This window comes from Brachyhypopomus gauderio, chromosome 18 (assembly GCF_052324685.1).
Source record: "Brachyhypopomus gauderio isolate BG-103 chromosome 18, BGAUD_0.2, whole genome shotgun sequence".
Taxonomy (NCBI): Eukaryota; Metazoa; Chordata; class Actinopteri; order Gymnotiformes; family Hypopomidae; genus Brachyhypopomus; species Brachyhypopomus gauderio.
The window spans coordinates 10,414,158-10,437,885 of record NC_135228.1 but is presented as its reverse complement, the minus strand read 5'-3'; the positions used below and the strand labels follow the sequence as shown (position 1 = coordinate 10,437,885).

At 41.4% G+C, this 23,728-nt stretch overlaps 1 protein-coding gene across 1 annotated transcript; it reads left to right on the top strand.

Moving 5' to 3' along the window:
- The first annotated feature begins 8,115 nt into the window (after positions 1–8,115).
- Positions 8,116–23,532, top strand: mpp1 (MAGUK p55 scaffold protein 1). Its single transcript, XM_076980343.1, has 12 exons — positions 8,116–8,843; positions 18,681–18,809; positions 18,909–18,987; positions 19,172–19,257; positions 19,362–19,430; positions 21,214–21,410; positions 21,615–21,718; positions 21,806–21,886; positions 22,072–22,152; positions 22,469–22,671; positions 22,845–22,919; positions 23,030–23,532. The coding sequence occupies exons 1-12, from the start codon at positions 8,721–8,723 to the stop codon at positions 23,204–23,206; spliced, it is 1,404 nt and encodes a 467-aa protein (XP_076836458.1). The 5' UTR covers positions 8,116–8,720; the 3' UTR covers positions 23,207–23,532.
- The last annotated feature ends 196 nt before the right edge of the window (positions 23,533–23,728 follow it).

Genomic DNA, 23,728 nt, shown 5'->3' with positions numbered 1-23,728 from the left:
ACATTTTAATACTGTATACTTTTATACAGTGTAATACATTTATACGGTGACATCTTATCTTGCTCAGTTTTGAGTTTTCCATTACTTTATTTGTTCCACATAGGGCATGCACACATAGATATAGACAGAGGCAGACCTGAACAGGATGAGGCTATTTGCACCATGGTGACACAATGCCATAAAACTAAGGGAGACAGAGAGCCATTATAAAGGACACCAACATCGTTGAAAACGTCCAAACAGTCAGCATCTCAACCACTGACGGTGCTGGTGACACCAGATGAATATGAAGCTGCTCCACTGTACCATTTGACAGATATGATGAGAGTGAAGGAGCTTCACTACCAGTATGTACAGGTCAAACATGTATGAGCGTGCAGTAACTGTTCTTCACAGTAAACACTACAACATCCTATAGTGATGTACAGTACAGTGAGTCTGACCTTTACACATTTGCTATGGCTGTAGAAAAGAAGATGCAGTATGTATGTTCTGTATTTGATGTAACTGTATATTGTCCAAAATGAAAATGCATGTAATTCATAAAACTCATTTTGTGTGTTCTGGATATAGCTAATAATGGAACTGGAAGCCAGTGAACCCCCACACAGTTTCACCTACATGGATGAAGGTTTAACCTCACAAACGCAGAAGGTGTGGTCGAAATATCATCGGTCACAGAGCTACAGCTGATGTGACAGGCCATGTGCTGCCATCTCTGGTGTGCTAATGCATATTCCCATTTTTGAGCCATACAATACAGAGCGTCTTGTCACCTTTTTAGACTCTCTTTAGAGGTATCTCATCCCTGAACAAGAGAGGGGTCAGAGTGGAGATGACTTGTCAAAGTATCCAACATCATCAGGCAATGGTTTGAGACACATAGTACGATGATGATGGAGTTCCTCTCACCCTATTCCCCATTTCTTAACCCCATTGAGGAATTTTCTCAGTATGGAGATGGAAGGTGTATGATGACGCAATAATACACGAGAGGGAGTGCTATAACGGGTAATATCGGCACTGCTGTGCTGCGGTCGTAGGCACGAGCTTCGGTTACAGTGCTATAACGTGTAATATTGGCACTCCTAGATCGCCTCTCAGCCAATCACATTGTAGGGTCGGAACTAACTGTGGTATAATTGATAATTGGTATGATTGCCAGCCACATACAGAGATGACTCTTCTGGATGCCATGGATACAGCATGTGATGACATCACAGCAGATGCCTGCAAATAAGACCCTCTAAAACACATATGTCAAAGTCAAGGCCCCCGGGCCAGATCCGGCCCGCAAATCGATTATCTATGGCCCCCTGGATGATATTTAATTACTATTAGAACCGGACCGCAGGCCACAGCTGCCCGATGGTGTTTTGCACGCACAAACACTACATTCCCCACAATGCGACGGTAGCCCGCAAAGTCACTGCAGCGCACACAAGCGGCAAGGGTCTGTGCAACGAAAATGACGTAATCGCAGTGGCTCCGCAAGGTCGTGCACCTCTCGAATTTTGTAACTGCGCGCACCAGTTAAACTTAATTAAGTTTAATATTTATACATATAGTCGAAATGATTCGAAATAATTTGCTTTTTTATTCACATTATTTAATGGTTATTTTCAAAACGCCCAATCTTAACGTCTTCACGTTCTCTCATGTTTCGTCTTGGAATTACAAGAGTCTCGTATTTGTTAACGTAATACAAGAGAACTGTTCAGTCAGACAGATATTTGTTGTGAAACAAAGTCGTTACAATTTCAAGCATTTTCAAGTACTTTAGCCTAAATAATTCCAGCACTTTTCAAACCTTTATTACTTTATTCATTTAATGTACAGAACATGTTTTCTTTGAAGGAAACTTTAAGTTTGAAGGAATGTTTGCTTGTTGAAAAATGTTTTCACTTGAAATTACTGACAGATCCATAAGAAAATATTGCTTTATTCATTTAAGCGTTAAATAATATACACTGTTAGGTCTTGGTTCAATAGGCTATGTGCAATAATTTCAATATGTTTTAATAAACATTGAACCAGTCCGGCCCTCGGCTTGTAGCAAATTTGGTTTTTTGGCCCTCGGTGTATTTGACTTTGACATCCCTGCTCTAAAAGATTTGTAGATATTCATTGTGATGTGGATGAGAATTTGTAGCCCAACAGACTGGAATATCAGGAGGTGTAGGAAGACTGCACTGTTTTTCCTACAGCCCTGCATGTAGTTTACCCTAAAGAGATTTCCTATGTTCACATTTTTTTTTGTTTTTTTATTTGTCTCAATGACACGGTCTGTCAACAAATTACAGTACAAACAGTAAAAGAGTAAATGTGAATCTTGTCTAGTCTCTTGCAATCAATCTCCCACATACACACTAATGTGTAAATTAATTTACAATAATTGTCATCAAAAGTTTTTTCATATTTTACATCAGAACATCCTTCCAGAGTACACTGTTATGTTGACAATATGCAATTTGACTGTCTTATCTGTACACAACGACACAAGGACTTGTCATTCTGATGGCACTGTTCATTGACATATATATTTTTCTTTTGAGAGGTGAGCAAAATTTTGAGATTTTGAGCAAACGACTGGCTTTGGGCTTTTTGGCATTTTGCTATTTGTACGAATTGTTTTGAGAAATGCACTTAGTTTTGCAAATGTCAAGGATAATTTGAGAAATGTATCAAAGAGACTGAGAAACTGTAAATGAATATTTGCTTTTGAGTAATAAACTATCCATTTTGAGCAAGAGGCATGTTTTTGCAGGTTATCAACTCGGTTTTGCACTTTGTACTAATTGTTTAGAGAAATGCACTTACTTGCTAATAGCTAGTTTAGCCTTTGGTAAATAATCTGATGAAGGTTAAACACAGGTTTAAAAACAGGTGTCGGTCGAATGAAAAAGTCCCCAACACCTGTGTGAACTATTCTTACATCGAAAACCGTAACACATATACTCCCAAGGATACAATTAGCTAAACCGAGTACTTATCCACTGCTACTTATCCACTGCTATCGACAGCCCAGATCTCACCGGGTTATCCTTCACTATGATAGGATAATTGCTCTATGTCTATTAGCTATCAACTCTTCCAGTGATGTACACTCACTGGCCACTTTATTAGGTACATCTTGCCTTGTACCAGGTTGGACCCCCTTTTGCATCCAGAACTGCCTTAATCCTTTGTGGCATAGATTCAACAAGGTACTGGAAACATTCCTCAGAGTCTGGTCCATATTGACATGATTGAATCACGTAGTTGCTGCGGGTTATCCTGCTGGAAGTAGCCATCAGAAGATGGGTACACTGTGGTCATAAAGGGATGGACATGGTCAACAACAATACTCAGGTAGGCTGTGGCATCAATACGACGCTCAACTGGTACTAATGGGCCCAAAGTGTGCCACGAAAATATTTCCCACACCATTGCACCACCACCACCAGCCTGAACCATTGATACAAGTCAGAATGAATCCATGCCTTCATGTTGTTGATGACAAATTCTGACCCTACAATCTGAATGTCGCAGCAGAAATCGAGACTCCTCAGACCAGGCAATGTTTTTCCAATCTTCTATTGTCCAATATTGGTCAGCCTGTGCGAATTGTAACCTCAGTTTCCTGTTCTTAGCTGACAGGAGTGGCACCCGGTGTGGTCTTCTGCTGCTGTAGCCCATCCGCCTCAAGGTTCGACATGTGTGTTCAGAGTGAAAATCTCAATAGATCAGCAGTTTCTGAAATACTCACACCAGCCCATATGGGACCAACAACCATGCCACATTCAAAGTCACTTAAATCACCTTTCTTCCCCATTCTGATGCTTGGTTTGAACTGCAGCATATTGTCTTGGCCACGTCTACATGCCTAAATGCACTGAGTTGCTGATTCGACATTTGTGTTAATGAGCAGTTGGACAAGTGTACCTAATAAAGTGGCCAGTGAGTGTATTACACACGTGTCTTACATTCACAAACTTAGAAGGACAAGTTAGCCTGGAGATACAAGCACAAAAGTAAAAGCTTTGGTTACTGCTTAGTGATAGTCGTTGGATATAAGATGGGTTTGTAAAAGCTGAGTGAAAATGCAATCTGAAAATGTTTTTAAATTCTCAGTTTTGTATGTAGGTATAAGTCTCAAATCACAATGTTTGATATTTATTCCTTGGGTAAAACTTCAATACACAATATACTGTATTTTCCAGTTGTTTTTTGTACAAATCAGAATTATAGAAAAACAATGAACACTCAATTTTACCAGAATAATCAATACTAGAAATAGTGGAATATAGACCATTAAAATAATATTATTGTAAAAAACTTTTATGGCGGGCTGGACACAAGTGGAAGAGAGACAATTATTTAACCTCATGATGCAGTGAGGTTGGCATTGTGAAGGCAAAAATATGTAATACACCTAATGACGTTTTGTCAGAACAGGTATGGAAAATAAATTTGAGCATTTTTAAGTCCAAACAATTTAGTGAGCTTTTCTCCAGTAGAGGAAGACAATCACTGCAGTAACACCAGCAGCAAGAGAAACCAGATACAACATTGTCTTACTCACTAGTCTATCAGTGCGTAGTCTTATCCAGTACCTTGCAAGCCTTTTATCTCTTAGAATCTGTGAAGCCCAAAGCATGACCATCTTGGCTCTTTCAAAATGACACTGATTCACCTCGTTGAGAACAAGAAGGTATGTCAAGTAATGAAAAACTACCAAGCGTCCCCAGTTACTGCTGTCGTCAAACAAATCTGAAGCCACTGTAAAAATTACTGTTTGCATGTGTTCTCCTGGAATTCCATTGATGAAATGTTGAAGTTCTTCTTTGATGTCCATATTACGTGTTACTTGGATGAGCTTGTCGACAGCGTACTTCACAAAGAAACCTTTCCCTTCACTGGGATACCCTCCGAAGTCTGCTACATTAAGCTGTATGTTGGGATGTTCTCTTGCAATTTTTGCCAGCACATATGTTCTTAATATGGTTGTGCTGTAATCATAGCTGTATGTTTCCCATTCTTTAATTCCTTCTGCCCCAGACGAGTCTTCATTCATATTCTGTTCCATCAGAATCTACAGCAACCCTGAAATTCGCTTATTAAAGATAGCTACGCTCTCCCCAGCTGTTTGCCAAAGTGTAGCTACATTTGTCATAACTGAAACTGCATTTTGGTTCCTCAAACCAGTGAAACTGGATAGACAAGACAGATTCTGTGTCACAGTTTATCATGGCTGTGACATACATACCAAGATCTTGAATGTATCACACCAAATGCCAGTGATTTATCATTTATCAAATGATATCATTTATCAAATGCCAGTGATACCATTCAGTCAAGGATCAAAAATACTGTCACCTACATGATTCTAATTAATTTACCAAACCATTATGCATCATTCCATAAAGTAAGGAAGGTACAGAAAAAATACCCTTTAAAGATTGAAAGTTTGTTTGTATGTTTGTTTTCCAGCCACCACCTCTAGACCCAGTGGACGTGCAATCCACCCTGATGCTTGACCAGAATTTATCATGTCTCTTTTAGTAAACAACTAATTCTTCTTTGTCTATGATGACCAATAAGGGGTGATGACACCTATGCTAAAACCTTTAAAAGAGCCTGAAGTATGCCTGAAGTGTCATATGCCTTTTTTTTTGGAGGTGGTTTATGTTGAATAAATGTGTGTTCGCCAGCTGTGAGTGCTAAAATGTCACGTAGACTTTGTGTTTCTTGATCGAGGCTAAAAACCACCACTGTTCTGGTCTCTGTTCTGTCCTGCTCTTGATTCTGCACAGCTGCATCGGTGTTCTTCCTGGGTACTTCCCTTCTGCCTCAATGACTAGCGACCTCATCTGGCTTGGATGTACTACAGCAGCCAGGCACTGAGGAACTATGTCACTGTTCATATGACGCTAAGAGCTGTGTGGTGTTTAATTCGTCTCTGCTTTGGTTCTGATAGCAATGTTGGCATGTGATTTCGCTTTGATGTCCGTCTCTAATCTTGTGTCTGCTATATCTTGCTTGCATTTGTACCTGTTTTACATTGTGCAGGTTTTTTTTAATGTTAATTACTTTTAACTCATCATACACTTGCATCCTTGTCAAATCATGACGTCAAATTGATGCACATTCTCATTCTTATGCCATCCAAGAACAAAAGAACCCTTGTTATAAATGTGGGTGAGCATGTGTTGTTTTTATATCATGTGCTTTGCATGTGTGTGCATCATCGTTATGTGTACTGCATTTATTTCAGGTCCGTTCCAGCTTGTCCAGTTGCATTTCAGACTTCGTTCCTCCCTGTTCTCTCTTCTCCGGACATCGTTATGTTTCTTGGGTATGACGAGGCATCCATAAAAGACCTTTCCCCAGAAGATGGGGAGAAGACACCTTGTTGGGTTCCCTTGTCATTGTACTTGAGATACTGTAGTAGTGTAGAACTCTAGTTTATTAGAGTTATTATAGAGTTATATTCTGGTAGCTTGCTTAGTGGTTTCCTATCATAGTGCTGTTTTTACGATAGGATGGCCTTGATCACTTCTAAAGGCATACCACTTATATATTCGTATATACACAACAGTTCAACAGCAGTTCTACCAGGGAAGCTAACCCAGTGCTGATTCAGTCATCTCAGAACTTGACCTCTGCAACTCGGTCATGACGGCTCTTCCTGTGCATGTTATCAGGGCTTTGCAACCAGTCCTGATCACTGCAGCACAGCTGACTTTGACAGCTAGATTTGCCCTTGTCAAGTGCACTACTCTGTTCACTTCATTGGTTTCCTGTAGCTGCCTCTATATCAGATCTAAACCTCGCATGTTTGGCTTCAAGGTCACAAATGGACCTGCTCTCTTTTACTTCACATATTTTTTCTGCGATAGCTGTTTACGAACCCAAAAATGAAAAAAAAACACCTCAGGATTATTCTCTGCCTTTCAAAAAAGTGAAGCCCCCCCACCACACACACACACAAACACACACACACACACACACACACACACACACCTCCGAAGGCTGCAAAGACATCAACTAGCAGACCACACAGGAAGTGAAAATATCAAATATCTTAACTGTGACAGCAGGAGAATGCAACAGCAGGCAAAGGTTAACAGTTGATCTCTTTACCCCAGTGCACATTAGAAAACAGCAGAGTTTCCAACAGACAGTAATGCTCACTAACAACTCTTATTCAGATGTTTATAACATGATTCTTATACAGATGTTTGTAACATGAGTCAGGCCTAAAACGGATTGTATGATCTTTGAATCCAAAAGTCTCTAAAAATATGGGTAGCCAGAATTCTTTCTATTGCAATGACTGATATTAGTTTGTTTTCTGATTAATGTAATTTTCATAACTTTATCAGTAATAAAGCAAATAGATTTGTGATTTTTCTCTAATGTATTACCAGATATGAAGATAAATTCTAAATTAAAACCACCACAATCTAATTATACTTATACAAAAATCCACCCACATAAAAAAGCCAAGAATTGTAGAGAATGTTTATTACACCGATGTTCAAAAACATTGTGCCATAGATCTCTAACTTCATCTACAAAATTGAGGTACTATAGCTACATAAAAAATCTAAAGTTTGTTTGCCCATACCTTACAAAAGCGTTTTTTCTGTGTTTTGCCTAAACATTAGTGGTTTCAGCTAATGTTAGATTTTTATCTTTGTTTCCTGTGGTTGAGAGGTTGGAAAAACAGCAGCGTTTTCCAGTTTCGTATGCGTCATTCGCAAAATCAGCGAATTTTGAAAAAAAGAAATCAGCATATTTATATTTCAAGGCATACTCTATCTCTTTAGGGGGTTTCTAATGTGAAGAAATCGGAAACACAACAGAAAAAAAAAAACTTTTGTAAGAGTGCACCCGGTGCTCCTTCAACCGGCCTCTTTACTATTGTATCTACTTATGTATCAGTAAATGCATTACGAGTGTATCAGCAGTACCAGTAGATGGCAGTAAATCTGCTCTAAAGGTAAGTGTATCAAAATAACTGTGTACTGTGGGAGGGAACTGTGTCTGTCAGAACGCAAGGGGTCGTACATGCCTATTTTTATTTCAGCAGTTTTATTATAGCAGGCTTCTGAGCGCCCAGAGCTCGTACGTATTAGGCCTAGTGGGGGCGTTAGACAACAGAACTGTACATTCCTCAAATTAGCCTGAAATGCCAAATTCCACTTTTGATTGTCATCGTTTGATTGTCTGATTGTCGTTTTGGACCTAATCGTGATTCTATGGAGTGATGAGTCCTGCTTTTTACAGGCTACGGGGTCTTTTTATATCACTAGCGCTACATAAAAAAATACACGTTTACAGTGAGAAAATGTTATCGCTGTGAATCGCTTGTCACACAGGAACCCGACACAACCCTCGGCACCGAGATCGTTAGTGGTGTTGACATTTGGACCGCACCGCCAGCGCGTCGCTGTAGGGTCCCCCGTTCGTTTTGTCATCAGTACGTAACTACCTATTTTCCAAAGGAAGCTGCAGCAAACCAGCCCTCCCCTCCTCATGCAAATGTTTATGTGCTTTGTCAGCTCGGTCTTGGTAGTAGTAATTGCCAGAACTTCGGACTTGGAACAGGAACTTGAACTTAGCGTACAGCCGAGTGTTCCTTATCGCTCCTTTTGGCACCTGACCAGCCTCGTCGGGACCCAAAGTCAGCCTGCTCCAGCACCTGCTACTACCATCCCAGCTGGCGGTCAAAAATGACATTAAAATCCAGTAAAAACGAACCCGCTGTCGTTCTGGACCGGGTCAGCAGCGTTCGAACGGCGCTCTCCGATCTCTACCTGGAGCAACTACTGCAAAACAAACCCAAGTCAGAAAAGGTAAGAAGCTTCCTCTAAATGTCCTTGGTATTATTTTACAGGCAGGGAAGTGGTTTTTCTATATCTCCCTCGTTCTTTCTCTCTGTGAAACATTACAGATGACCATTTAACAAAGGTAATCAAGAATGGTGCGATGTTTACTCATCGCATCACTGCGTTAAAGATATAACTGGTTTGGTACCCACAAGGCAGGCGCGCGGCTGGTCCATACTGGTGCAGCCCGGTTTGCATTAGGCACCATCACAGTGCTTCGCGCAACAACTTTATTCTTTACAGCTTAAATGACCAATAGTTCATAAAGAAATAAGGCCCATTAATATACTCTCCCTTACGCACGCAGTTTTGGCTTATAATTATTTATTGTTCTGCCTGTTAATTTCAAGCTGTCAAATTATTTCTTAGGGGTTGGATTTTTTTTAAGGCTTTATTTTTAGCTGTATGTTAGTATCTTTCCTAGTAGATGTTTTTGTTCATTACCGCTTTAATGTTATATACTCTTTATTAAACCCGAAGTTCACACTCTTCTCACACAACATATATGTATGACTCAGCCTATTACCTCAGAGGAATCACACATTATAAGACACAAAGCAGCAAAATCTATTCGCTTATGTAAAGCCTTCGCGTCATTTAATTGCGTTGTCTCATCTTCAAGGCAAGCAAAGAGCAACCCAAAGAGCTTCCCGGTGAACACTTACTGAACATCTACAGCACTAAACTAATCAGCTGTGTTCTGGCAAGCTTAAGATCATAAGTATTTTTCCTCTCATTAACCTAACACTCCCAGACAGAGGTTGGGGTGGCTTTGAGATTTCATCACGATTCTTTACTTGTTTTGTTTTTTTTTTAAACAAGAAGCTGTACTTAGGTATGGCTGGGGGAAGGGTTAATGAATGAGGCAATTTTGCTCTCTGTTGTCTCCTGTGGACAATCTTCCGGGGCTACTGATGCCATTAATACACTGACAATAGCCCTCCTGTCCCTGTAAGACAGCCATCCGAACTGCGATCACCATCATCTCACACACTGGTTTGCTACTGAATGCAGTGTAGAGGAGGCAGGCGTTGGGTTCATCATGCCCACAGCGGTCTAGGACCTCCAATGACAAGCAGTGCAATTAAGTATGCCTGCTGAAGTCTGAGTCATCAACATGACACATGAGCTGGTATGTAACACAGCCCAGTCATGTGAAGCAGGTCGAGGTTTCTAAGAAACTTTAAGCTTACATAAAAAGAGCTAACACGTTGAAAATATACATTTACATTTACATTTATGGCATTTAGCAGACGCTCTTATCCAGAGCGACTTACAAAAGTGCTATGTAGTTGCTTGGAATCTCAAAGATTTAAAAATATCTTACACGGTGAATGATATGAGAAAAATGGTGTTTTGCTTTGCCTGATGTAAAGAACTTATTTTTCAAAGCAGTTATAAAAAAGAGAAGACACAACAGTACTGATCTGTACACTCAGTATGGAATGACAGTGTTCTTTGCAACATCGTTAAGTATAGATCAAATTAAGATAAAATGTTTTCTGGCAAGAAATTACACCTGTGTGAAGATGCTGACACAAGACTTTCACTCACTGGGGGAATGTTTGGTCAGGACTGCATCAGAACACTGTTTAGATCTTTGTCCAGAATGTGGTACACAGGTGCTAACTCTCATGAAATGCTTCCACATTTTCTTTCAAACTTTTTTTTATATTCTCCCATCCCTCCAGCAGGTAGTTGGCCCTGTTTGTCAGTCATGTAATATGTAACATTTATGACATACAATGTCCTTAATGTCTTTAGCCAGAACAGGTTCCAAGCTGTGTCACACTCATACCATTCCACTCTTGAACAACAAAGACAACTGAATCCCATAGAAGATGTACTGATAAAATTACACTACAACAATGTGCAGCCTTAAAGTTTTGAAATCTTTTTTTGTAACATGCTTGAATGCTAGGATTTTGACACATCACACTACAGCCTGTGTCTGAGCTAGTGCAACACAGAACCTCATGGTTAACCTACGGTGAGTCCAGATGCTATGATATCCTAACACACCGTATGGTTTTCCTGAATTCTACCTATCTGCACGATTCGATACGCTGGCGCCTGTCCATGTGTTCATTTCTCGTTGGCGTCCAGTGAATCGCTTCTGCAGTTGGCAGCAGGCCAAACTTATTCATGTATCAGTGGAGCTTCTGCCATCAGGCCGTGTCGTCCCGGCGAGCTATAAATAGACGTGCCCGTGTCCGCCTGCCGTGCCATGTCTCATCGCTGCGGCAGGAGCAGGGAAGTCTTGGGAAACAGCTTGGAGCCGGTTACGTAACGCACGCTGCCTCATCCTTATGTGAGCCTTTTGTTTTTCTTGATTAAGCATAGGGTACATGATTAATCTGTAAATGCAAATTAAAAGTCCTGTGCTAAAGGAGCACATCAGTGGCCCTTCTTCGGTGTTTTTTTTTACAGTGATGTAACCGATGGCTTGGACCTTGGCTGTAAATTGTTTCATTCGAAATTCTTAAAACAAAGTATTATTATGATTGCCAAAGTATTGTGCATTTGTCCTGTTCGTTTAAGGAAATGTATAGTATGTAAATGCATGTATATACAGCTTCTATATATACACATTGGGATAGCAGGAATGAACAAGCATGTGATTGTAAACAATGTGTTAGTGAGAGGCCATGACTCACCCTGATCTTTATTTTGCAGATGATGTGGCATTAATTCAAACCTCTTTTGACCTCTAAAAAACAGTTTCATTAGACCTAAAAGGTGCAGATTGTAAGACAACACTATACACAGCTGGGGCTCAATTACCCCCCCCCCCCCCCCCCCCCCCCCCCCCCACACACACACACACACACACACTTCCCCCGCAGCAAAGTGTCTATGGCTCCATATACCCACAGCAGGCTGTTGACCCCCAGGGCACGAGCTGAAGACACACAGCAGCTCTTCCCTGGCTTGTTTTGTTTCACCGGGCAGTTCTGAAGCACACGCCACCCTCGTATATCTCCACGGCACCCGAGGGGATTTTCGAGTTTATGGCTTTGGCTGGGTAAATGCAGGTCTGCCTTGTTTGCTTCAAAATGAAGAAACTGCTGTTCAGAGACCTGATTTTGAGCTGGTATGAACATTCACAGATGTCCTGTGAAGGGACTGACCATGGCCTGCTGAAGGGGAGTGTTTGTTTTTTCTCGTGCTGTTGATTTGTCTGTGAAACCCGTTTGAGACTCACTTCTTTAAAATGCTCATAAGTCCCTTGTAGGTCAGATGTCAGCCTAATGCTGTGGTAAAGCTTACACACGCCAGAGAGAGAAGAGGGGCTGGTGTTTTTCTCCATGTGTGTATGTTCACATGACAGCTGGGACTTGTGCTGATGGGTGCTCTGCTCTGTCCTGAAGAGTGGCAGGTTTGCACCTGGACGTGCCGACTGTGTCTTATTTGAGAACAATATCCAAGGATTTTTAAATTTCACTCATTGCTCAGACACAAGATTTGCTAAAAGAACTCCAGCTCAAAATGCTGACACGGCAAATTGTCGTAAATGAAGCAATAGGTAGCACATAGGTACAATAGGTAGCACATGCTCCTTTGCCTGATCCTAATGACTTCCAGTTCATTAATCATACAGCTGGCACTTTGCAGTGAAGTGCTCCTCATAGAAACATCTCCTTAGGATCATGATGTATCTTCTAGTTGTTCTTCTCCAGCTTTCAACCTCAGCTTCACAATGACCTCACAGCCATCGTCTTCCCTCGTCTTGTCCTTTTGCATCCCACGTTGCCATTTCTGTTACTGCTTTTATTTCGATTTCCTACGATTTCATTTTGTGACGTGTGCTTGCACTTTTAATAAGATGCTATAGAAATGCGTTTATATTATTCAGTATCTTTTTTTTATTGCTATCGAAGTCGTTTCTTCTGTTGAGAGAGAGGTACCTGGTACTGCACATGCTGTTAATCATTCAGCAAAGCTGACGTAAAAGCTTGATATCTGATCTGGATATTTAATTACACAACGTTTAATAGCTGGCGCATTATCTTAATAAGTCTAATCCAAATACTTGACCAGAAAGCTGACTCTCCAGTTCCACTTGTATAGAATTGCACCGCACAAATTGTCCACAAAAGTGAATGGTGAGTTAAACCAGTTTTAAGCAGCCTCTTGACTGATGTCTTGCGCAATGTCTGGACTTCAGCATCAATGTTTCACCCCGTCTCTTTGTAAGACATCTTCTAGCTGAGCCACAGTGTTTTGAGCTCCTCGTGGATGTGAAGCAGACCCAGTGATTGCAGTTAAACTTTTGGGCGGTTTCCTAAGGCATGTGACTTCCTTCTCTGCTCTAGACCGCATGAGTCAGCAGTGTGGGGGGAGTCTTTGGGGAAGTGGTGCCATGACTCTGTCAGCTGGCCGGTGGCACGAAGTCCTGGAGCCTACTGCTGGGAAAGGGCTTCGGCAGGCCCTGGACCAGGTCCTGGTTCTGGTCCAAAACCAAAGCACACGGATATCTTAAATAAACTTGATATGCATGCGAGCACAGCCTGAATGCGCCCTTTGGATGGGCTATTGATTACGATTTACTATGACTGTAAAAAATCTGACCTCAGGATCATCTTCTAAGTAACTGATAAGATGTTAATTGTCAGCCAATACGGATTGATTGGCTAAGTAATAATGTGCAGTTTAGGGAATTATTTTCTCTACACCCTTTTGTTCTCTGAATATTGTTACATAAACGTATTATGTGTACAGTGCCTTGCAAAACAGTCATCCATATATTTTGTGCTGTTTGAAGGATGCACAAGAATAATGACCAGAATTACAATAATAGGAGTTCCAAGGTTACATATGAAGGATGTATTAAAATTGGTTTCTACCTGTGAATCACTAAAGACCCCCATTAATTAAAATGCATCTGGTCAGTCTGTGAAAATTAAGACCAAATAGCATTCTGAATTGGAAATTAGACATAATGTTGTAGACTTGCACAATTTAAACAAAGGCTACAAGGTAGTACTGAAGTAGCCCACAATGGTAGTATGGGTAGCCCACAATACCCATCAGGAAGTGCCTAGTCATCGCAACCCCAGAGCAGCGTAAAATATCAAACAATAGCAAAGCACGTTTGCCAGAAAGCGTCAAGGGGAACCAAGAATGTGGGAGTAGGTTTTGCGGGTCAGACGAGAGTGAAAATTGAGGCTTTTGGCCAAAATTTAAAATGCTACAAGTAGAAACCTCATAGCGCCCCTCAGGAAGCACCAGGTCGTTCTTCAGCAGGAAATGATCAAAACTGAAGGAAGAATGGATGGTGAAAACAACACGGGGGTGGTTGTAAGAAAACCTTAAAATCTGTACAGTGGCCAAATCAGTTCACACCCCCATCCATGTGAAATTGATTTGGTCCACGTGTCATCCAATTAACCTGAACAACCTGCAGCAAATCTGTCAGCAAGAACGGGGGACTCCCAAACAATGGCATTTTCCCCATCTTCACAATTTTACTTCGTGAGCATATTGGTTTACAAGAAAAAATACTGCATGGAACAACATGTGTGTCATTTGTAATCCAGATTAATTTGGTGTCATTGAAGGGGGTTGAATAGATATTCAATGCACTGTATTCCATTGTTCTAAGTGACTAGGATCCTTTTTTAAAAAACAATACATTCTGTATCTTACTACTGATTACACAAATGGGTCTGGGCCTGTTCAAATAAGATAAACAGATTAACTGTTCACTCTTTTCCAGTGATTGATCATTCTGATAATTTTAGCCAAGTGCAGTGTGTTTTGCTACATGATGCATATATGTGGTCTGCCCATATTTTACAGAAATGAAGTAAAGGATCAGAAGGCATTAATTTAAGTGACTATTTCTGGGGGGTTGTGGCGATATCAATCTCAAACCCAAGTCTTGCAGGTGATCAACATGTGCTCAGCATAATCAACATGATCCCCAGAGATCTCCTCCCATCCTCCTGTGTGTCTCGGTGTATCTGTCTCCTTTCACATCACCCTCTCGGTCGAGGATCCATTACGCGAATACAGCACTTACAATGATCAAATTCCCTTAATGTGATTTCTTTGGCACGAGGCTCCCCTAGTCACTATAGGTGCATCTTAACTCACCACAGTGCATCTGCAACATTCCCTACAATAACTGTCAATGATATTGCAATATCTTTTACAGTATTCTTTCAATGAAACTGAATTAATGACCTAATGTAACACACAAATCTAATGGATCCTCCGTGCTTCTTGTTTCAATGAATTGCATTTCACATAATGTTTATCTTCCCATTCTTATAAATACCCATTTATAACGTTTAAAGCTAACAATGTGTATTATAGCTATTCCAACACACACAACACATTCTGTACAAGCTACAAGATAAGACAACCTGCTTTTATCATTGGAAGTTTAAAATGCACAGAACAGGGTCTTTATATACGGTATTTAATATACGCACTCTAACACACCCTATGCGTTATCTAACAAAGAATCTCTAGAGTTTTGGTTTCCTCTCAAAGAGAGCTACTGATGTTTCTTGAAATGGATCAACAGAACAATAAATCATGCTGATGTTAAACTGAAGGAGTCGTTATGTACGGAAGGGGCGGAGCTTTCCAGACAGCTCATCCTCCACCCTCATACCCTGGCGAGAGGTTCACTTACAGCTCCACATTTGCGGACATTAACCGATTTTCTGTAGCTCTATGTGTTCTGATATTGAATTTTGTTAGCAGCAGATTGAAGCCACTGCAGGTTCAGTAAAAGAGGCGGTGTGAAAGAAATTAGTCACACTGCAAGGGCAAAGGTACTATACCTCTGCCAACCAATGAAAAATTATATTTATTATCTGATAACATGGTTCACTACTCCCAGGTTGTCAGAGAACAAATAAGTGTGTAAGATGGCAAATTGAACATAGATTTTTATTATTCATATATTTATTTATTTTTGTGTTTATTGATTTTTATTTATTAATGTATTTATGGGTTTGTTTTAGTTTCCGAGCTGCAGGACTGCCTGAATACTTTACACCTGAACACATGTGGCTCCCTGCTACTCTGAGAATCCAATTTTTCCTGTTTGAAAAGCGATATCACTGAAATTCAGAACACGCTGCAAGCATCAAACCTCATCAACCATCAAACAGAGTCTCAAGCCTCCCATGGGCTTCAGGGTCATTATGGAGCATCCATTGGTGTTCTTGCGACCTCTGACCCTTAAGGGGAGGAGGAAGGTCCTCAGCTCTCTCCCTGACCTCATTGTTTCCACAGTTAAAGGGCTCAGCCTGTGTGTGGCAGCCTCAAGGTATCATTGGATTTTCTCTGGACTGCGTTTGGGAGAGGAAATGGGTCACTGGTTCTCATTGATTCTAAGATTGTATGAATTCCATTGTGGTTCCTGTTCCTATACTGGTCACACATGGCAGAAAACCTCGACCCATGGCAGTTAAGGCACCAATGCCTTAACCAATATTTCCAATTATGTGCTTCAGTGTCGATTTTCCATTCAAGGAAAATCCAACACTTGTGTTCTACATTGATCATAAATGTTTAGGTGACATTCTGACCTAAGAAGGTACAGTATATAAACCTTAGAGTTCCTTTTAACAACACATGACATGGTTAGCCAGCATATTCAGCTGATTTAGTCTGATTTAGGCTCTCCTCTAAGGCCAATGCATGGCACATCATGCATTTCCTCGAAGACAAATTGCAAATCTTCAATCCCCATAGTTAGTCCCCATGTCTCGGTCCTTTCTGAGTACCAGTGGTGGTGTTCTATGAGTGTGTAGTCATTACTAGAGGACGCCTTGGGCGGAGTGCACATGCTCTCTCCTTCAGGCCCTGAGTCTGCCCTAGCTTGTCAGGCCATCGCACTCCACTGATACGACACCAGATCTTTCGTATTAGACCTGTAGGGTTCATGAGGTTCAATAGGGAAACACTGATAAGGACTATATGGCCTAGCTCTGTGTAGGTAGAAATCATCAACGACAAGGTCTCATAATCAGCGTCAAGCATCAGACTTCAAGGCTTGGACTCAACCAATGCCGCAAATATTTGCAAGAATTTAAAGGCAGATAATGAAATTGAAGGCCACGCCTTCAATTAATTTGTTGTTGACACGTGGAACAACCGCGAAACTCAAAGGGCGAAAGGTGTTGGAGAATTTCATAACCCTCCATGGGGAATGTTGAGGAGTATATTGGTTAAAATGGATGAGTATTCACGCAGCTGTTTACCCCAGCAAACCAGCTCTGCTCAATTCCTGCCTCTCAAGAATGGAGTATATTCCTTATCTGTGTTATTCCTTCTAGGAATTCTGCCCTTTGATGAACTTCAAAGGAGTTCCAAGTCCGTATTCACTGAAAATGTGACGTGTGTGTGTGTGTGTGTGTGTGTGTGTGTGTGTGTGTGTGTGTGTGTGTGTGTGTGGACGTTGGGTATCTGTTTAGGGTCCTGTTGTTTAAATTCCTTAACCTTGGAAGGCACACCATGTTTTCCAAGTATCTCTTGCATAATCTCTTTCTCAGCGTCCCTCTCATGGTCTCAACACATGAGTCCGAAGTCCCAGCCCTGTAATTACAGTCACACTAGAAGCGTAGCCTTTGGCCTCCACTCAGCCCAGGGAGTCCGAGTGACGTGGTGTTGCGCTGTGACTTGGACCTGCTGAACGTGTGGTTATGATGGCTGAGATCCTCCGTGCGTGACTCCATGAAAGCACAGAAGGTGCTGCTTCCCTATTTACATGCTTCCCGGCTGTGGAACCTATTAGCCCACATTCATCATTTATTAGAGTGAGACTTTCAAGTTCCTCTTCACACATATGCATCTGGGGATTTCCAGCTGCCGGCCTTGAAGGACATGGCGCGCTCAGCTGTTTTGAGTTTTCATGGCTCTAGCGTGCACCGTTCAATGCAGGACAGGCTTCACTTTATTATTGACTGCATGCATAAAGTTTTAAATGCCGTAGCTTTCGGCAGCACTAAATCTGAATAATCCAGGAGAATAGCTTGGTAAGGCAATCAGTTAACAAGAGTGGCAGTACAGATCACGAGGAACAGTGAGGCGGATGCGGCTTTCTGTAATCTGCCGTATCAGCAGATTTAAAGCTGTTGTGCGTTTCTCACGCAGAAACCGAACTAACAGCTGTGGAGGTCGATTTGTTGTTAATCATACACATCACATTAGAAGACTCCATAGATCTTCTCGCTATGATGCCAGGAACGTCTGTGCTTTGATAAACACCACTGTCCAATGATTCGTCCTGAGTCATTTATTACTGTGCGATGACCCACTGCAAGTTGTTGAAGCATCGCCCTGACCGACACAACAGTGGGGGGGTGGGTGTGTTGGGGGTTTGGGGGGTCAGAAGTTGCTACATCAGTTTGTACCACTAGGCTGAACACATAACCATGACAACCGTGGTAGCTGTATAGTGTACATTTGCGATCTAATGAGGTGGCAAAAATGTGACTCTTTAATCTTTAACCCAGAGCAAATGTCACAACTCCGTGTCTGCCGCGTGGCTGTCTTCAACACGGGACGTGGCATCGTGCTGGCACCGGCTAATAGGTACCGTGGAGCTGGAGCGGTCCGCTTGTATCATGCCCATGTTCATTACCAGGGCCCGGCAGCCGAAGTAAATCATTGATGATTCATTCGGTGTTGAACTCTCACCGCTATGTGGAGCAGAACTGACGTCCTCACTGTGACTTTACATGGTCTAAGCCACTGACACGCCTGTGTGTGTGTGTGTGTGTGTGTGTGTGTGTGTGTGTGTGTGTGTGTGTGTGTGTGTGTGTGTGTGTGCACTTTCAGGCAGCCATGCAGACATTGGAAGCGAAGGAGCAGGAGGCATATAGCAATGGCAGCGCCGGCCATGTGAACGCCAGCGAGGTGGCCAGGATACGGGAGGTGGCGTTCGAGAAGAGCCCGTCCGAGCCGCTGGTACTGCGCCGCTGCGGGTCACGGCAGTAGAACCCTCTCACAGTGTCCGTGCCAACATGACAAGTTCCAACGTCCTTGTTTTCCGTTCTGTCCCCTCAGGGCGTAACTCTGAAGATGAGTGAAAAGCAGAAGTGTACAGTGGCGAGAATATTACACGGGGGGATGATCCACAGACAAGGTGTTTGGCGCCAATTTTCCAGACCCACTAGCTAGTTATGAGCTAATACAAGAACCAATAGGAGTTTGTCTTAGTGGATTTGATCGTTCTGACCTGCAATTCACAGTGAAAGATGTGGAGGGTGTCTAGTCGTTTGCTCTCATGTGAGTCTCTTCCATTCACATGGTTTGTGCCTCTGTCCTAGGTTCCCTTCACGAAGGAGATGAAATCACAGAGATTAACGGCCAAAGTGTGGCCAATCACAGTGTAGACCAGCTGCAAAAGATTCTGGCAAGTCTTTGTTCTAGAGCTGCAAATAGTCTAAAGGCCCGTGTGATCCTGTTTTAGGGAACAGGTATTTGGTAATTATTTGGGTTTTGTTATCATTTTTACAGAAAGACACCAGTGGAGTGGTCACTTTGAAAATTGTGCCCAAGCAGCAAAATCGTGCCCTTGTTTGTGAGGTAAGCATTCGCTCATGTCAAGTCTATACCTTTAAACTATATTTTGGTGTAGTCGAATTTAGCTTATAGTGTTTTACATGAAGAACTCCAGGTTAGTGTGACTGTTGGATTTTATCCATATATTTGACTCATTACCCAACACTTCTGTACAAATAATTTCTGCATTACACATGGTTTGTTCTTTATTAGGGAACTCATCAAATCCTCTGACTCAGGTGACTATTCAATCAGTAGACACCAGAAATGACTAACCATAGAAAATATCACTTCCATAAACTAACTACAAACCTGTATTTTTTGTGCCACCTGCTGGTCACACTGTGTCACAACACTATGAAGATTCATATAGGAAGAAAAGCGTTGATGGATGTGCAATGGCTAGTTTCATCTGTCATTAGAAATTGCTTATATTGTGCTTTCATAATATGAGCCAATACCTTTTTGCTGAATAGTATAAACCTATTCCATAGCACTCCATAATTTTCATTATTTTCTGTGCTCTATGTTCTTTGTGTTCTATGTTCTGTTCGTGTTCTATGTTCTGTTCTTTGTGTTCTATGTTCTGTTCTTTGTGTTCAATGTTCTTTGCATCTGCCAAGGCAGCATTCCACCAGTAGCCAGACTCACCTTGTACATCTAGCAGTGATTACTACATTCTTCTTGAGTGTACTAATATTAGCCTGATGTTGGTTTGATTTAATAATTGGAAAGAGGACATGGACATACATTGCAGTGACTGGGGATATAACTGGGAAGTCCTACAAGAACCAAAGGGACTTGTGGTAGCTCAACAGACTGAGGAGGAGTGACTTGTTCAAACTTTTCTTGCACAATTTGTGTAAAAGTATAGAAATGCCTGCAGTTTCAGACTGGATAATAAAATGAATAAATTACATAAATGACTGACAGTCTGTGCACAAATAGGCCTTCCATTCCTGGGAAAAATATAACAATTACAATTTCTATGTCTACATTTTCCAGTCCTTGTTGTGTTTTTCGGGAGGCTATGGTAACTTGATGAGAACGTGTTTATGCACTCACACTCATTAAGGCACCATTCCACTTCCATTTGACTAGCTAAATTAAAGAAAGTCAATATCTTTGTTAACAATCATATTAAAGGAAAGCATACAAATTGTGTTTACCATAAAACCTTTATGGTTATAGTCCATGAGAGACTGTCACCATTTTATGTTGATGCTATGCCTGATTCATTCTGCCATTCTATTACAGTGGAACCCCAGTTATTCATGGCATTTCTCATGAGCTGGAATAGTTGTTCAGAGAAAGCCACACATTCAAAAAACTGTATATATGTATATAATGTGTATTGAGTAAACCTGACTTGCCTTTTATTAAACTCCATAGTATGTTTGTAAAGTTAGGTAAAGCTTGCATGGACGCACTGTAATGTTAAATAAGACATTTTACAAGGCACTGATTATGGAAAAAAAACACCATTATTATTTTTAAGTATTTTTAAGGTTGAGTCAAACATTCACACCTGTTTTCGCTGGTGTCTGAACATAAGCCCTTTGACTGCTGGGGTATTTCTGAATTAGATCATTAGTACGATTCAGGACCAGAGCTAGCAACACCCCCCCCCCCCCACCCCTCCACGCACAGACCACACAATTTTTGTTCAATTGCCACAATGCTAGCTCATATCAAAATATGACTAAATATGTGCCTACTCACACAGCCAAAGCAGTCTAGAATGGGGCCTGCTTCAGTTCATTTTGAATGTGAATGTGATTATCAATGCGACTGCGTCTCCCTGCAGATGTATGTGAGAGCCCAGTTTGACTACGATCCTACCAAGGATGACCTCATCCCATGCAAAGAGGCCGGCCTTAAATTCCAAACAGGGGACGTCATTCAGATCATCAACAAGCATGATCCAAACTGGTGGCAGGGCAGGGTGGACAGTTCTGCCAAAGACTTTGCAGGACTCATTCCCTCCCCAGAACTTCAGGAATGGTACAGACCAGCATAAGCTTCATGTTGTTTACTTGAGTACTTGAGTTGTTTACATGCATTCATAAACAAACAAAACAATACTCAGATAGGGTCGAGTCTAACATGAGTTATCTCTTGCAAACATTGTTCCTATTTTCTAATGTCCTTTCAGGGTTCCTAACTTCATTTTTGTCTATGTACTGTCCAACACTGTTTTCTCGATAGGCGTGCGGCCAGCAAAAGCAAGTCACGAGAGGCTGGTCAGTCCTGTAGTCCTTTTGGCAAAAAGAAGAAATGCAAAGACAAGTATCTGGCCAAACACAGCTCTAGTGAGGAACCTCTCGCTCTTTCACACGAACCTTCTACCTTCATCTTACATCTTATTCTGACTAAAAAACAACCCTTTTTTTGGTCAGTTTTTGATCGACTTGATGTCATTTCTTACGAAGAAGTCGTGCAGCTCCCTGCATTCAACAGGAAAACCCTCGTTCTAATTGGTCAGTCAATATAGAGTCTGCATTCGGAGTGTGAATAAAATAGTTGTGTGCTCCGTTTTTGTAAATTACATTTTCGTATGTGCATTAGATCATTTGATTTCTTTGTACTGTGTAAACATGTACTGTGAGTACTGTGTAAACATGGCATATTTGAGGGGTGCTGACTTTCAGGTGCTTTTGTGTAGGTGCCCCTGGTGTGGGAAGGAGTCACATAAAATGCTCACTGTTGACCAAATACCCTGAAAAGTTCACCTACCCTGCAACTCGTAAGTAGACACATTTATTGTACAGGTTGTACCACTTTCAGCAATTTGTGGTTTGTCCAAGTGTGTCCAAGAGGATGAACAGTCAAGAACTTCCATTGTTTGGTAGTTTTCGTAAAAAAAAATAAAAATAAAAAATAAACGTATGTATATTGTTTAAAAGAATTGTCAAGTATTTAAGATGCATATTTCATCATACATACAGCTCTTCCGTCATTGGAGGTCTGTATTATTACTACAAATATCTACATTAATTTTTCAAGGGTAGGTATGAAGTACTTTCAAAACATTCTAACAAATCACTTTTGAATTTGCCCAGATACCACTAGACCACCACGGAAAGATGAAGAGAATGGCAAGGAATATTATTTCATCTCCAATGAGGAAATGACCAAATGTATTGTGAAGAATGAGTTCCTGGAATATGGCAGTTTCCAGGGCAACATGTTCGGCACCAAGATTGAGACCATCCTGAAGATCCATGAGCAAGGCAAGATTGCGCTTCTGGATGTGGAACCTCAGGTAAGCCAGGGATTAACCTCATACCTTTTTAAACTGACGAATATTATTTAGGTTCCTATGCCCAATGACCACGTTATTACAGTAAAGCGAAACCACTTTACTAAGTAGATTAGATATGCCATCGTGACAGATTATCAGATTTTGTTGACACGAGGATCATCTTTTCCTTCCAGACTCTCAAACTCCTCAGAACTGCTGACTTTGCTCCTCTTGTTGTATTTATAGCACCAACCAATAACGGCACCCAGGTAATTCATTTTGAAGTTTTTTACTTAATTTCCCAAGTAAAACTTTGCAGTAAGTTAATTTTTCAAATGTGGAACTCTTTGAAACAAGTGCCCATTTCCCCCCTTCACAGACAGATGCTCTGCAGACCATCCAGAAAGAGTCCGACGCCATCTTCAACACGTACCGCCACTTCTTTGACGTGACTCTGGTGAACAATGACGTCACGGAGAGCGTGAAGGGCGTGGAGGAGGCCTTAGAGAGGGCATCTACCAGTGCGCAGTGGGTGCCAGTGTCCTGGGTCTACTAATAGCCACACCCCCTTGCAGCGAGCTCACCTCCGTGAGGGAGGGGCTTGGTGTTGGGAGTGGATGTGAAGCTACATCATAAAACTACACTAGGCTGTTGTATTAGCATGTCCAGACAGTTGGCTCTGGCTTCAGTGTTTGCAAGGATGTTTTATTTATATATATATATAAAAAAAAAGCAATAAGTTGGGTTGTGTCAGATTTGACTATCAAATTTCATTGAGATTTACAAAGCAGAGAGCAGTACAGTGCTAGTAAACATCGAGCAGGTGTCTGTTAATGCAAAAAAAAAAAAAAAGACCTCTACTGTGATAGCTCTGCTCCACAAGGTATGATTGAGACCATCCTTGACTGCTTTCTATGGGCGTGTGCATCATTAAGAGAAGTGCCATGGACCTGTGCCAGTTTAAATGTTTACACTTCATACTGTATTAAAAAAATAACGGAAATGGTTTAATACAGATCTGAGGTGACACTTCAGCCTCCTTGCTGTGTTTCTCAGAATGGATGTTGCCCATTAGGTA

What these genes read in the sequence shown, in the direction of transcription:
- mpp1 (XM_076980343.1), top strand. Translation starts at nt 8,721, where the DNA reads ATGACATTAAAATCCAGTAAAAACGAACCCGCTGTCGTTCTGGACCGG. An exon ending in GGGGATGATCCACAGACAAG is followed by an intron (nt 18,988 to 19,171) that starts GTGTTTGGCGCC and finishes CCTCTGTCCTAG; the next exon opens with GTTCCCTTCACGAAGGAGAT. An exon ending in TTCTGGATGTGGAACCTCAG is followed by an intron (nt 22,672 to 22,844) that starts GTAAGCCAGGGA and finishes TTTTCCTTCCAG; the next exon opens with ACTCTCAAACTCCTCAGAAC.